The following is a 16,186-nucleotide window of genomic DNA, read 5'->3' as shown; positions in this document are numbered from 1 at the left end:
CACCCCAAGCCAGGTGGAAGTAACTTAATTATTTTTTAAATTAAGCAGTTCTACTCGATCACCAAGAAGCTTCTGAAAATTGCATTTTATTACCGTTTCAAACTATTTTTTAAAAATAAATACAGTTCACATAGAGTGGTTTCTACATTCATGTGAAAATTATTAGCCAGCACCAGATGCATGAGCTAATTATCTGTTTGAGTCCTTGCCTTCTGTTTGCCCACTCAGTAAACTCATTGTTTAAAAGCTGCAAGAACATTCAAGCTGTTGGTGTGTTAAAAATGCATTGTATTGATTTGTACCGGTAGTTTATAAAATTTAATTAAAACACAGGCCATGAATGGAAGGTCGTATTGCACAGCTAATAAAATATGATTTGTGGATATGACTGCTTTGTGGAGTAAGAATGCCATTTTGTTTCGTTTTTGGAAACAGTATATTGTGCATGGACCAGGGTTTCTCAGCCTTGGTACTACTGACATGTTAGACAAGATAACTGTTTGCTATGGGGGGCTGTCTTCTGTCCTGTGGGATGTTTAACCACATCCCTAGCCTATACCCACTAGAGGCCAGGAGCATCTCCTACCCAGTTTTGACAAACAAATTGTCTCCAGTCATGCTCAAAAGTCCTTTGAGGGGAAATCACCCGTGGTTAAGAATCACTGGGCTAGAGGGAGGAGAGAACCATAATGAAAAACGTGAATTATTTATACATTAACTGGTCTGTTTTCATTAGAGGAAACTGAGAAATGATTTCCAAGGCCCCTTTCAACTCTGTGCTTAATATTGTCATGTGTGGCTGGGTACTGTGGTTAATGCCTGTAATCCCAGCACTTTGGGAGGCCAAGGTGGGAGGATCACTTGAGCTTGGGAGTCTGAGACCAGCCTGGGCAACATAGTGAGACCCTGTCTCTAGAAAAAAAATACAAAATTAGGTGTGGTGCACACCTGTAGTCCCAGATGCTCAATAGGGTGAGGTGGGAGGATCACTTGAGTCCAGGAGGTTGAGGCTGCAGTGAGCCCTGATTGCACCACTGCACTACAGCCTGGGTAAGGGTGAGACCTGGTCTCAAAAATATTTATTTTTTTTCATATGCTCTGATGATACTAGTGATTTCAGGACATGTGTTTGGCCTGTCTCTGCCATGGTTCTGCTGGATTTGTGGTGAGTGACCTGCATGCTCTTGCCTATATCCTCCCAGTGTGAGAAGGATGCATTTCTAACAAGGCTGGTGGTGGCAATCCAATGTTCTGACTGTGGAACTGGGCGGGTCTAGGTGTCTCACAGGTGGCCCCATCCAGGCCGCATTCTGTGGGCTCATCAACCACTTTTGTAGTTGTTTAAATTGCATATCACAGATGCCCAAGACTGGTGAAGAATTTTTTTCCTTTCCAACTTTGTAGGAGGTTCCTGTGCAGATGTGCTACATGGGTAAAATGTGTGTTGCGGGGATCTGGTGTGCAGACTCTTTGGTCACCCAGGTAATAAGTGCAGTACGTATTTTTCAATGCTCACCCTCCTCCCACAGTCGACCTTCAAGTAGGCCCTGGTGTCTTTTGTTCCCTTCTTTGTGTTCATGGGTTCTTATCATTTAGCTCCCACTTAGAAGTGAAACCATGCAGTGCTTGCTTTTCTGTTCTTGTGTTAATTTGTTTAGGATAATAGTCTCCGGTTCCATCCATGTTGCTGCAAAAGACATTATTTTGTACTTTTTTATGGCTGTGTGGTTACGAATTGGGTTTTTTAAAGTTGCAGAGAGTAGCTGATGAGGAGACAGAGCAGCATAATATTAAACTATGGTATTTCTTTTTTAAAGCTTATTCAGGTAAAACAGTTTTATCAAAGGGTAGAGGCCCTCTTTAGCAACATGCTAGAGGACTGTAGCCCCATTGCCTGCCCAAGACATATAGAAAAGAAGGATTGTAGAAGGTCCCACGAAAGCATTAGAATTAGGAGGCTGGAAATTGAACTTAGCAAAGGAAAGCTGTACCAGAACAGTGGTTTCAAGAACCCAGTCACATTGCACATTCTCAAGGATGCTGCTGAGGAAGCAGTGAGTCTTGGACTTGCCTAAGGCCCCTTCCAGCTCTGCATGCTCTCTCTGTTCCTATCCCTGAATTGCCCAGTGACCAGCACAGGTTATCTTACTGAACTGGGCTGTCTGATACACTGGGGGTCTCCTTCAGGCAGTGGCGTACTGGTACGGCCTTGTGGGAGCCAGTTTTGAGCATTTCTTCCCAGTCCTCGCTCCATGTTGACCGGCTGGTAGTTTGAAATACACCATGGTGGGAGTATTTACACCATGGAATCTGGCAACTGGCAAATGCTGCCAATCAGCCATCCTCACCACCCCTAGGCCTGGCCCATTGTTTAATATTATATCAACACATCATTGCCTCCAAGTGACATACCTGGGCTCCCTGGGCTCTTTTTTCTGCAGTCATCTACTTCCTAGCCCCTCTTCGTATTTGTAAATGTGGTTGACTGCCCCTTTCCACATCAGTGACGAAGATCAGGCCTAGGAAAATAGCTACCCAGAATCTAATTTTACTAAAGTTTTTGTTTCAGGAGAAATCCTCTTATCTAATTTTATATAATCAAGGTTCAGCTCAGTAGAGTAGTTGACATCATGGTTTTTCCAGCCAGACAACCTGGGTTTAGATTCCAGTTATTTCTCTTGCAATTTACAGGATCTTTAATTTAAAGGAGTCGCTAGATGTCTTCGTACCTTGATCTCCTCGTTGAGCGTGATGGATTCAATCCCTTGTATATCATGCAATTGTTTTAAAGATTAAATGGGTTCATATGTATGAAGCACTTAGGATGCATCAGGCACACGGTAAGTGTTTAGTTATTAGCATTCAACACACAGTTCCTCACATACAATTGTGTATCTGGCAGTGTCTGTTAAGCTTCTTGGTATGCCTAGTGCTCCTTGGATATAACCAGGTGGCTATTACAGGCAATACAGTAAAGATTATGAAGCCATCATGTACACTGTTGTTCTTTTTGTCATTCTGAAAACTTAATTTATCTGAAGGAGAAGGGTTACTAGGAGTGTGAAATTCAGTGGGTAATTTCTTCCTTACATTCCACACTCAGTAATACGGAGTTGATACCCTCCTAGGCAGCTGGGAGGCTTTACAGGGTTTTGAAGTCAGGAACATAGGTAGGAACCTTACGTTCATTACCCCAACCTTCTAAGCTAGATAATATCATTACTTTCATTTTCCAGATGCAGAGAATGAGGATAAGAAACGTTGAAGAACTTGCCCAGAGATCCAACCAGTGAGTAGCCAGCTTCAGACTGATATGACCGTCATTGTCCCTGAGCATGACCCATCACGTGGCCAGCTCCAGATGGATTGGAAGGTCTGCGGGAACGAGCTTTGGCCTAGTGGTAAGTCCCCAGCCTGTTGTTTTTGATTCTCAGTTTTCTACCATTTCTCTGGTCTCTAGTTCCACCTGAGAAATCACCTAACAAGGAAAGAAAGCTTGCTAACACAGGGATCTAGGAACAGCTAAGGCATCTGACCAACCCCTCCAGCCACTCTGCAATGACAGGCAATGTTAGGACTTCATATGGGATCAAAGCCCTGGAATCTGGCTCTCATTCAGGATTCCGACATGTTACATTGAAAGAGTGATGGCCTGGCACAGGGGCTCATGCCTGTAATCCCAGCACTTTGGGAGGCCGAGGCAGGTGGATCATGAGGTAAGGAGTTCAAGACCAGCCTGGCCAAGATGGTGAAACCCTGTCTCTACTAAAAATACAAAAGAGTTAGCTAGGCTTCGTGGTGGGCGCCTGTAATCCCAGCTACTCAGGAGGCTGAGGCAGAGAACTATTTGAAACCCGGGAGGCGGAGGTTGCTGTGAGCTGAGATCGTGCCACTTCACTCTAGCCTGGGTGACCGAGTGAGACTCTGTCTCAAACAAAAAAAAAAAAAAAAAAAGAAGAAAGAGAAAAAAAATATGATTTGAGTAGGAGGGGACAGCAGGTGGGAATACTTGCTTTTTTAAGAAAAGACTTGATACTGTTGGTGAGAATTGCTGATTAGAGATAATGACCTTGGGCAGTTTCTTAGCAGGGCAGGGGTGTTTTACTCCCCACACACATAAAATGACTGGCAGCTTTGTGTGATCCATATTCTGATTAGCTTTATATTTTAATTCAAAGCTGTTTTTCCTGGCAGGGCTCAGTGCTTTGCTGTTGCTGCCAAAAACTATGCGGATGGTGCCAGTTGGTTAGGGGGTTTTGATGGTAGTTTTTTTCAACACACAGAATATGTTCTTTCCTGTCAGCAGAGGTGCCTTTCAAACTGTGCATTACTGATCCTTTGAACGTGCCCTCTGCAATAGTCACCCCCAGTGTCTCCTCAGCTGTGTCTGGCCTTGTCTGCTATTCTAGCAAGAAGGTGGACAGAACCGTAGGGGAGGAGGGGCAGGGCAGGGCCTCCTTGGGGAAGGTCACAGTCTGGGAAGGGCGGGCAGGCATTGCTCTGGGGAGAGAAGTAGGGCTGTGCTCCTTTAAGACCTTTCTCCAGCCTCCACAGTCGCCCCAGGGACTCAGTGAGGGCCAGCCATCCATGGCAGCCTCTGTCCGGGACTAACCGAATGACCTTCAGCTTGGGTGGGATGTCTGGTGAACTGGATTTATTCTTCATCAACCTGAGTCAGATACTTGAGCTTGGAATGAAGTGCAGCCATGCCAGGCCACTTCCTCCGCCTCCATTGTGATTCCCGAAGCTTCTACCCCCACTGCCAACTCACTCTGTCACTCCAGGGTTTCAAAAATGACAACAGTAAACATCATCTGGCCTGCTTAGATGTTAAAGCCCATTTGAAATGGATTAAATAAGTCAATGAAAAACCAGAAAAACACCCAAATTAAGTTCAAAGAATGGCTGAAGGAAAAGCTTATTTACATAACTTGTTTTTTATCAGCCTCAAATGAAGCTACTTCAAAATCACAGCCCTGGCATGGGGGGCTGTCGGAAGCAGCAGGGAGCGGCTTGGTTGCAAAGCTTTTCTCGAGCGCTGGCACACCATTGGGGGGGCACCCCTGGAGGGCAAGGCATTTGCCATTCTGTTTGGTTATTAAGGTGCAGGCCCATGCAGGGCTCCCAGGATCTCGACTTCATTGGTGGGAAGATTTCAACAAGAAACATCCTTCCAATTGAAGAAAGGCCAAAGCTGATTTAGACTGAGAAAAACAGAATGTGGGGGAGTTTGCTTGGCATTGCCTGACCTAGCTGGGGGACAGGCAGAGTTCATCTCAAAGGGAGCTGGGTTTGTAATGTCTCCTGGTCGAAATGGGAGGCAAATACTTGGGGACTGGTAATCAGGAATCACGAGGCAACAGAGCCAGTTGGACAATGGCTGATTTGTGGGTAAAAACTGGTTACTGCTAATTTGGGGATTGTCAAAATCAGACATTAGAAAAAGCCCCTCTGTGCCCCTTCAGATGCAGACCATGTGAGCCGATTCTCTGCAGGTCAACTGGCAAATGAATGTATTGTGTGGTTGGTCATTAAATCCCTTACTCTTCAAAAGTTTCCTCTTCCTTCTTAAAATTCATTCCAGAAATTCTAGGAAACAAGGATGGGGGATAAACAGCCCAGTGGTCACATAAACTGAGTTGACAAAGGGGAAGGCTGCAGTGCAAGGATCCTGGTTTTGTTGGACTCATAATTCACTAGGAAAAGGAAAAGGCAATTACCCAATTACTATTCATGGAGAGCTGGCTTTGTTTTCTCTCTTTATTTTATTTTGTAAAGAAAGGGTCTCACTGTGTCACCCAGGCTGGAGTGCAGTGATACAATCATAGCTCACTGCAGCCTCGAACTCTTGGGCTCAAGTGATCCTCTGACATCAGCCTCCTAAGTAGCTGGGACTGCAGGCACATGCCAGTCACACCTGGCTAATTTTGGTATTTTTTTGTAGAGACGGGGTCTCACTATGTGGGTCAGACTAGTCTCAAAATCCTGGGCTCAAGCCATCTTCCTGCCTCAGCTTCCCAAGGAGCTGGGATTTCAGGTGTAAGCCACCATGCTGGGCCCATGGAGAGCTTTCTGTATGCCAGATATTTAACATATTTCTTTCCTAATCTTCAGAACCCAGGTGACTTGAGTAACATCTGTCTGAGAGATGAAACTGAACCTCAGACAGGCTTAGTTATTATTCTTCTTTAACGATGCCACATGCTTAGTTATGGTATAGCCAGGACCCCACCCCAAACCTGCTGGGCCTGCTCTCTACCATATTGAGCAGCCTGATTATCAAATACTGTGTTTTTGCCACAATTAGAACAGGCTACTTTTGTCATTTAAGCTTCCTGACAATTGTCAGTCTGGGGAAGCAGTGGGAAGCCTAAAGATCCCTGCACAGGAAGAGAAGGTAGGATGAGAAGTAGCTGGAAATGTAAAAGTGGTACTAAAATCCACCTGGAGGCAGTGCAGTGCAGAATTAACATTGCAGAAAATTTAATCTCTGATGGGGAAAGGACAGATGCAAGAGCTCTCCTAAAATACAACAGAAGAGAAGGGAGAGATGAAAACAATGGAGGTGAGAATAGCACATGAAAAGCAAAGAAAAATCAAACATTTATAGCTATTCCCGAGGAAGGGAAAAGCTAAATTCAAACAGATTATTTAAAGATACAGTTGTAGAAAACCTATGTTCTAAAACAAAACAAAACAAACTCTGTGAATTGCAGCCTGAAAGGAAAGCATTTACCACGTTCTGGATAAATATGAAAGCAAAGAGGTCCCATGGAAACATACCCATGCATAACACATGCATTTGTGTCTTCTCTGTCACCAAATAGCAGGAGCCTGAGAATCTGTATGTGTGGGCCATAAAACACGTTTGGACTCCAATGCATTAAGAAAACTGCCTTTACACAAGGTGGCAATTGCAAAACTTGAAGCCATAAATTTTTCTCTTTTTAATCTAAAAGCAGATTTCATGTCATATTAGCAAAGGATGCTTAATTCCAAAGCATTAGCTCAGATAGGCAATTTTGGGTGGAAATGTCCCGGAGGTATTTTTGGTGACCTGACTTCTCTGATCTTTTTTTTCCTAACTTACCCTGTGTTTTCTCACTTTTTAGGGTAAGCTTTGAGCCAGAAAGCACATTTTTTTTTGTTTGTTTGTTTGTTTGTTTTTGTTTTTAGTAGAGACTGAGTTTCGCCGTGTTGGCCAGGATGGTCCCAGTTTCCCAACTTTGTGATCCACCTGCCTTGGCCTCCCAAAGTGCTGGGATTACAGGCATGAGGCACCGTGCCTGACCAGAAAACACTTCTTGAGACTGCCTAGCTAGCACTGCCGGTGACACTGAGGGCCAAGCGACCTTCCTTGTGCATCGTACTGCAGCAGGGTAGGGCAGGAGGCCAGAAGCAGGGCCCTTGCAGGTGACCTGATGGGTCTGTGAGCTTCTGGCAATATGGTGGCAGCCAGAAAATCTTACATGACTGTGGGAGGGAGATTCCAGAATTGTGGGAGAGAAGAGTCTAGATGGGCAGGGAATAGCATTTGGGCACAGGCCCAGTGAGTCAGGGTATGCAGACCAGAGGCCCTAGGCTTGAGAACCAGGACAGTAACATGAGGCCAGCATTCCTAGACCCAGAAACCTTGTGCAGGCAGGTCAAGGAGCTGGGCTTGCAGAGGCAACAGGAGGAGACCAAGAAAGATCAGAGTTTGGACATCTTCACCTTAGACCATAACTCCGGGTAGATGTAGGCAGGACTGAGACCACAGCATAGCTCGGATGACAGTTCAGGCCTCCAGAATCTCTTTCAGTTGAAATCAGTTTCTGAAATCTGTAAACCATTCTCCTTTCCTAAGAATTTCAACTATCATTCATGCCATCATATCATCCAACACTGACAGTGTATTATTCTTCTGTCAGCAACCAATAGGAGAAACTAGTCCAGAACCCACATCTGCTCCCCTTTATAGTAATGGGTTACTTCAGTTGGGCGACTTCCTGGTTTCTAAATCTTCCTTTAGTAGGATGTTGCTTTGTGTAGTTACAGCTGGATATGGGCACACTTATTTCCTACAAGATAACTGTAGGCACAGTAGGGTACTAGATTTCCCCCCCCCCCCCCCCCCCAGTCCTTGCCCTGTAGCCCAGGCTGGAGTACAATGGCCTAATCTCTGCTCACTGCAATTTTTGCCTCCCAGATTCAAGCAATTCTCCTGCCTCAGCTTCCTGAGTAGCTGAGATTACAGGTGGACGCTACCGTCCCTGGCTAATTTTTGTATTTTGAGTAGAGACTGGGTTTCAGCATGTTGGCCAGGCTGGTCTTGAACTGCTGACCTCATGATCCACCCACTTTGCCTCCGAAAGTGCTGGGACTGCAGGCGTGAGCCACCGCACCCGTCCGATACTAGAATCTTACATCTTCCTAATTATTAGTGACAAGGGGGTACTTTCCATTCATTCCAGTGAGAAGCACTGGAACCTTAAAATTTCAGAATTGCATGAAAATAATAAAGATCACCCAGTTAAATCATAGTTTGTTGTTCAGAAGCAAAAACTGAGGCTGAGAGATAAAATGTCCTGTCCAAGGTTACACAGAAAATGGTGGGAAGAGATGAGAAGTTTCTCAATAATGCCACGATTGTTGAATAATAGGAAGAAAAAAGAGATGGATCCTTACAATAGTTTAACAATATAAACCACATGGAACATTTCAAGAAAGAGTTAAACAGTGATCTGTGTTTCAAAGCTAGCTCTTCCTGGCATAGTATCTCACATGTGTAATCCTAGCACTTTGGGAGGTTGAGGCAGGAGGATCACTTGAGGCCAGGAGTTCGAGGCTGAAGTGACCTGTGATCGCACTGCTGCACTCCAGCCAGAGCAAGACCCTGTCTCTAAAAATAATCATCATCATCTTTCTCATTAGAACACACGTGCCAACCATCCCCTTCTCTGGCTACATTTTACAGTCAGTCAGTGCTGGATGCAACCAGCAAGCTCATAACCACACTGCTGTATCATTCTGCTTTTATTAAAAGGCAATGTAACAGAGTGTTGACCTACAGAGTTAGGCCAGAGGTCCTAGCCAATTTCCATCCTCCCAGAAAAATGATCTCCAGGGGCTCAGAGCCACCTCAGTCCCTGTCCAGAGGCCATTCCCCTGACTGGGAGTGGACCAAGGTGGGTTGGGGGGGTGGCGTGCAGCAGGGCGTAAGATTTCTGATGGGACAAATACGTGTCCCAGGGCTAAACAGAACTGGCTGGAATGTTTTTCTTACCTCCCATTTCTACTTCATTATGAAAATGGTGGACTGGGCAGCAATTAATGGGTCAATCCTGTGTGTCAGGTGATGTAATTACATAAATGACTGTATTAGCTTTCTGGTGCTATAGTAACAAATCAGCATGAACTAAGCAGCTTAAAACAACAGAAATTTATTCTCCCGGTTCTGGAGTCTGGAATTCCGAAGTCAGGGCCATGCTGCCTTCTAAGGCTTGGTGGGAACCTGTCCCATGCCACTCTCCTGGCTTCTGTTGGGGGCCAGCGATCTTGGTGTCCCTTCCCTTCTGGCTGCATCGCTCCAACCTGCCTCTTGTCCCCTGGTCATCTTCCCACTGCGTTTGTCTCTATTATCAAACCTCTCTCCTCTGCTAAGGATGTAAGTCATTGGATTTAGGGTCTACCCTAATCCAGTGTGACCTCATCTTAACTTGACTATATATGCAAAGACCCTATTTCCAAACCAGGTCACATTCACGGGGATAGGGGATGAAGACTTCACTATCTATTTTGGGGGAATACAATTCAACCACAAGTAGCATCCAAACAGCCTGCTTATTCTATTCTGGTCTGTGCACTACTGATAAGCATCTGCACATGTATTTTTTTTTTTTTTAATTCTTTTGGTGCACTCTAGAGCCAGGGGAGGCCAGGCAAAGCCCTGGCCCCCTTCTCCAGAACAAGAAAACAAACTCAGTGACGTGTGCTCACTTTCCTGCAGGTCCATCTGTATTTTTATGCATGTTAAACCACTCATCCTATGTTTTAAAACTTCTCGTTCCATTTACATTCATGACTTCTGTTTTTCTATGTCTCTTATATCCTGCTTCCAACATGTACAGTAAGTGAGGTGTGTTTTAAGCATCATCTCAGCCAGGAGAGGTTTTTTTTTTTTTTTTTTTTTTTTGGCCAGCATTCCAAAGCCAGAGTGAAACTTGATATCAGCAGGCCCCTGAAACCTCCCTCTGTATCATCTCAGGAGTACAGGGGTCATCATATGATACTTCACAAAGATACTGGTTTTCAAGTACACCTTTATTTCTAAAAGGTTTCCATTTCTTCGTTTGTTTTATGTACATCATTAAGGTCATACCCTTCATGACAGATGCTTGCTGAAATTGAGACTCTTCTCCCTTTACTTCTGGAGTGAATATGAGCAGAGGTCATTTTCTCTTGACATTGAATTCCAGTATTTGTGCAGAAGAGAGGTGTCAATGAGGATTCCATGGACGCTTTCAGTTGATCAGTATTGGCTCTGCTGCAGGGTGCTTTTGGCTTCACACATAAATGCTGCAGTGGCGTTTGTCCAGGGGGAAGCCCAGTTGGAGGCTGTAGGATGACCCTGATGGAGGCTGTCACTCAAACAGCTCCAGGTAGTCAGGCAGCTGGTCCTGCTGACCACAGGGATAGAGGAGGAGCTCCTTTCCCAGGGAAGTGATGGGTTCCTCCTGTCAATCAGAAGGCACAGGGTCAAACAGTGTGAGTAGCAACCACATGCTCTTCCTCCTTCCTCAGAGGACATCACTAGCTGCCTACCCAGGATTTACACGAAGCTTTCGTGGTTTATGATCATCTTAAGAGAGATTTTTCTTATCCACATGTGGCCAGGTACTCTGTTTCCCTCCAGGGCTTGAATTCTAACTTAAGACTGTTCTCACAGGTCAGGGGTCCCCAACCTCAGGGCCATGGACCAGTACCAGTCTGTGGCCTGTTAGGAACTGGGCTGTATAGCAGGAGGTGAGCAGTGGAGTGAAGCTTCATGGGTATTTACATCTGCTCCCTGTCATTCACATTACCGCCTGAGCTCTGCCTGCTGTCAGATCAGTGGCAGCATTAGATTCTCATTGGACACAAATCTTATTGTGAACTGTGCATGCGAGGGATCTAGGTTGTGTCCTCCTTATGAAAATCTAATGCCTGATGATCTGTCACTGTCTCCCATCACCTCCAGATGGGACCGTCTAGTTGCAGGAAGACAAGTTCGGAGCTCCCACTGATTCTACATTTCGTTGAACTGTATTATTATTTCATGATATATAACAATGTAATAATAGAAATAAAATGCACAATAAATGTAATGTGCTTACATTATCCTGAAACCATCCCCCAACCCCTAGTCCATGGAGAAATTGTCATCCAGGAAGGTTGGGGACTGCTGTCATATGTGATCCATGTGGATACAGCTTTTATTTTTTCTTTTCTTTAGCATTTCCTGTATTCTCTGCCCCAGTGGGGTTCCCTGAGTATTTAAGGAAGAACTAGGTTCTAAGATAAATGAAACACAATTAACAATCCTGATTATCAGGAACAATTACCAAAGACAACCCTCCCCGCCCCACGTCCTTGTCTCAGTCCTTTTCCTTGTAATTGTCATTCATTGTTACAGCTGCTACAGGACAATAACTCAGAAGGCAAATTAAGTTTATATATTGCTTCACCTTGTGATATTCCACCAAATCCGCCAGGGTGGCATGCTGCAGCTGGTCCACGCCCAGGAAGCTGTAGGAGTCTGCAGAGGCATCGATGAGGAAATGTTTACAGCTGTCCTCTGACAGATGGGACAGGGCATAGCCTTTGATCCTTTCACTGACTCGGATGAGAAAACTGCCGGGCACGCCTGTGCTCAGAAGAAGTTCATTTGCTTTCTTGAGTGTGAGAATTCCTGTGGCAAAGCAAAAAAAAGGCAGGTATTTCAGCCAAATCATTTCCCAAACTCTCCTCTGTTAAATCCAGTTGCATGGATAGAGAGGCAGTGACACTTAAATAAGACACAGTAAGAGCAATTTTAAGTCTGTTTTGGGCTTCTTAAGAATACGGAATATTCTTTTGGTTTTTGCTAATTAGACATGAATAGGTTACAGAGGCCAACTGTATAAAAACCATGTATAGAGGTATACATGAGAGCTTAAATGTCAACCTTAAGAGGAACGTATTTCCACTTTATACACCCATTTCACACAGGTGTTAGCTTATGAGGGTCTAGCTGGATGTATTGACGATCATCCTGGGGATGTTTGATCTGGGAGGGGATTTTAAGATACTCTCCCTAGGCCACCTCAGTTTGCCAACAAGGACTCAATGGCCTGGGGCATGATTGGACTTGGTCTAGGACAGTGGTTCTCAACCAGGACAGTGTCTGAGAGACACCTTTGGTTGTCATGGATGGAGGATGCCACTAGCATCTAGTGGGTAGAGGCTAGGGATGTCGCTAAACAGCCTATGAGACAAAGAATTATCCAGCCCCAAATAGCAGTAGTGCTGAAGTTGAGAGTTCCTGGTGTGGGAGGCGCAGCAATTTAGTGACAGAGCCAAGTCAGACTCAGTTCTGTAAAGTACCTTAGACTGTAGCTACTGCTAAATGACACTACACCGGCATTTAAAGGAAGAAAACTATATGTGTGTCTTCATATACATATATAAAGTTATATATAGACATCATGAATTCACACTCTTACTCCAGACCAGCCTTTTCCCCAGTTAGTCCAAACTCATGAGGTGTGACTCATGTTCCAAATTTTTTATTCCCATCATAATTCGTCGATGAATAGATAATGCTGTGAAGCTCATAGAAAGTGCAGAAACGCATCTTGGAAAGATGGGGAAGTCAATGAATTATTCAGTGAGCTGTGATCTGGGAGGAAGGAACAGCGTTCTACGCGTGCCCTTTTTCATTTCAGCAGACAAAACTCTTGCCTTGTTGGCTCCCTTTTGATACTCAGTACCTTATGAGGAAAACAAAACAGTAACAGAACCACCTTAGGAAAAGGCCATGGGCTCCCAGAGCCCTTTTGTCTTGTTAGTACAGTTAATTGGGAAGTGAACTCTCTCCAGAGTAAAATAAAACCATTTCTGTTCTCTCTTCTATAAACAGACCTTGAATGACAGGAGGATGTTAAAAATTGTCTGTTTTCTCCTAGCCGAGATCATCCAAGCAGCCCTTCTCCTGCCTCCTCTTCTCCTGTTTCCTATTTGGGAGGACAAAGACCCCAGGTGTCCCACTGCCGAGTCCCCGTGTATGAAGGTCAACCCAGTGTGAGCTCCAGGTAAGAGCTGGGAGTGGATGAAAAGGCCCGTCTCCCCGACTTGCAGATAGTCAGTGTCCTTGAAACAGACCAGGGCCTTGCTCCTAGGGGCTGTGGCTCTATTGTACTCATTCCCAGCAGATGACTGATGCACATGCCTTGTACCCATCATGTCCAGTGGCTTTTTCACCCCTTCCCCACTGAGACAGACCCACTGGACACTGCAGGCACCACGGACACTGAGAAAGCCTCTTGGTTCAGATGCTCCACTATCCACATGAGGTACTCAAATCATGGCTATCTAAGTTCCACAGATATGGGCTGCTGCTTCTGTGTGTCTATTTCCCCTTCCTAAGCATACCTGGTCCCACTGAGAAATTACAAATGACAACCATCCATTGGAACAAGGCACCAGGTACCAGCCCATGTGGGGACTGCACAAGGCAAATCTCTGAAGACACTGTATGAGACTGTCTCCGAAACCCAGGGATGCTTTTCAATGACCCTGAAAAGTCCCCTTCAGAAACAAGGAGCCACGATTGGAGGAGAAGCAGCATTCTGGAAAAAGATTTGTCCCTCCTCCTAGACTGATGGCTCACTATGAAATTCCAGGTTGTTTCAACAGATGGGGCAGATGTTATAATTGATGACATCTGGAAATTATTCAGATGAATCTGAATTCCTAAAATAAAAGCTATTCTGGAAAATTATCACCAAACCTGGGCTAACTAAGGTCAAATGCCTTTTAAGATGAGGTTGTAGTTACTGTAACCGAAACTTTCCAAAAGCCTTACGCACAGATCTTGGTGCCATCTAATCTCCTGGGACACCAGGACCCAATCAAACGTATTGGTGGCAAAGCACAGGTCATAGCAGAGATTCCTTGTACACCATGGGACTGGGCAGGTTCCAAAGGGAAGTGCCCTGGAGACTAGGCTTTGAATGATCCAACAGGTAGTTTGTCTTTGCTTTTTTTGCTTTGTAAGAGGATTACTATTCCTTAATAGCAAACCGGCTTAGTGCAGCTAAATACACAGGTCAATGTACAATTTGTCATGAATCCATCAGGGGCAGCATGTGCATTTGGGGTGTCCTGGTTGTGATTCCTGGCAAGCAGTTATGTTTATCTGCTGGGATAGGGAATTCCTGAGCACAAAACCAAAATCCTAGGTTAGACACGGATCACTGAGGACTCAATCAATGTTTTCTTTTTTTTAAACAATCACTCAAGCTGCAGTGCAGTGGTGCGATCTCGGCTCCCTGCAATCTCTGACTCCTGGGTTCAAGCGATTCTCATGCCTTAGCCTCCTGCGTAGCTGGGGTTATAGGAGCCCACTACCATGCCCAGCTAATTTTTTGTATTTTTAGTAGAGACAGGGTTTCACCATGTTGGCCAGGCTGGTCTCAAACTCCTGGCCTCAAGCGATCTGCCCACCTCGGCCTCCCAAAGTGCTGGGATGCTAGGTGTGAGCCACCGCACCCCGCCTCAGTCAATCTTCTCATGGTACTTATCCCCCGAGCTGCCCTTTGCACAACTCTAAGAATTCTGAAGCAGGGGTCTTCCCCCCAGCCCTAAAGGCCATGACATTGGTGCTGCTTCCCTCTGACCTGAACTCTCTCCACACAGCTTAAAAGAACCAAACCTGAGGTCCTAGGAGGATTTTTGTGCTAGTGAAAAGAGATAAATAATTTTTTTTTTTTTTTTTTTAAGACAGGGTCTTACCCCGTTGCCCAAGCTGGAGTGCAGTGGCGCGATCATGGCTCACTGCAGCCTCGACCTCCTGGGTAGCTGGGACTGCAGGCATGTGCCGCCGTGCCTGGCAAATTTTTGTAGAGATGGAGTTTCGCCATGTTGCCCAGGTTGGAATATTTTAGTCCATAAGTTTAGTGAACCAGATTTTCACCCAGGCAACAGTCTGTTGATTTTACAGTTGAATCCAGGCTGGGACTGGCAGACCTCTGGCAGCCCAGAAGAAAGCAGATGTCACTGCGTGAGGTCTGATGGGCAGCGTCTGGCCCTCAAGAGCCTGGGGCAGAGCAGGAACTGAAACTCCTGAGAGCCTACACAACAGCACCAGTGCACAGGGGTTCGTCATAGCTGGAGAAGGTCCCACTCCGCTCTCTGTGTGATAATGCAAATATTGCCACATGTGCTACTGAGCGCTGAAATAGGGCTTATTTCTGATTCATTTTGATGTCAAAAGCCACCTGTGTTTAGGGGCTACTCTAACTGGATAGTGTAGCTCTAAACCTCTCTAGAATGAAAATTTTGCCCAGGAAAGGCCCCAGGGAACTACTTTTTGCATAGGAGAGGCTAAACAGACCCAAGAACCTGAAAGTAACTCAGACTCCAGTAGGCTCCAGTTGGAAATCCAAGTGGTAACCACCTTGCCCCACAAGGTGGTTCAGTGTTACCTTTCTCCACAGCTTCCTCCTGGAAAACTCCTACTCACTCGGCAAGATTCAACTCGAGAGCATGACGCGTCCTGATCCTAGCCTGGGCAGTCAGTCTCAGTTTCTCCTGCTGCGCACCTGCTGCCACCTCCATCTGAGCACTCAAGTGGTCAATGCAGGGCCTCACCTGTACTGACCTCCATCTGTGTACTCAGCTAGTTTTCGCTTCTATCCAAGAATTCAGAGAACTTTCTGCCGTGACTGTCCTGCCCTCCCCGACTTCTTTGTGACCTCCTCAAGGCCAACTACTCCATCTTATTTATTTTTACACACTCAGCACCTGCCACTTAGAAGATGGCCAGAAAAGGGTTTAATGAATGCTTGTGTCTTATAATCAAGTCAGAAACTTCCTTCTCTGGGACACTTCCATGCAGCCACTTCCTCTAGTCTAAGAATTGTGATCACAGGGACAAGAGATGCATTTCGTCTTTCTCTGAAGTGCC

General features: G+C 45.4%; 1 protein-coding gene across 5 annotated transcripts in view; it reads right to left on the bottom strand.

Moving 5' to 3' along the window:
- Positions 1-8,997: 8,997 nt before the first annotated feature.
- The window catches only part of SH2D4A (SH2 domain containing 4A), an 82,228-nt gene continuing 75,039 nt past the window's right edge, over positions 8,998-16,186 (bottom strand). For 4 of the 5 annotated variants that reach the window (XM_026453901.1, XM_023216851.1, XM_023216850.1 and 1 more), the window contains 2 exons: positions 11,706-11,929; positions 8,998-10,715 (listed from right to left, as the gene is read on the bottom strand). In XM_026453901.1, coding sequence (XP_026309686.1) covers positions 10,623-10,715; positions 11,706-11,929 — 317 coding nt within the window. In that variant the 3' untranslated portion in view covers positions 8,998-10,622. The remainder of the gene's footprint in view (positions 10,716-11,705; positions 11,930-16,186) is intronic. The other variant, XM_023216849.2, reaches the window with a different exon arrangement.

This window comes from Piliocolobus tephrosceles, chromosome 7, assembly GCF_002776525.5.
Source record: "Piliocolobus tephrosceles isolate RC106 chromosome 7, ASM277652v3, whole genome shotgun sequence".
Taxonomy (NCBI): domain Eukaryota; kingdom Metazoa; phylum Chordata; class Mammalia; order Primates; family Cercopithecidae; genus Piliocolobus; species Piliocolobus tephrosceles.
This window is presented reverse-complemented; position numbering and strand designations above follow the sequence as displayed.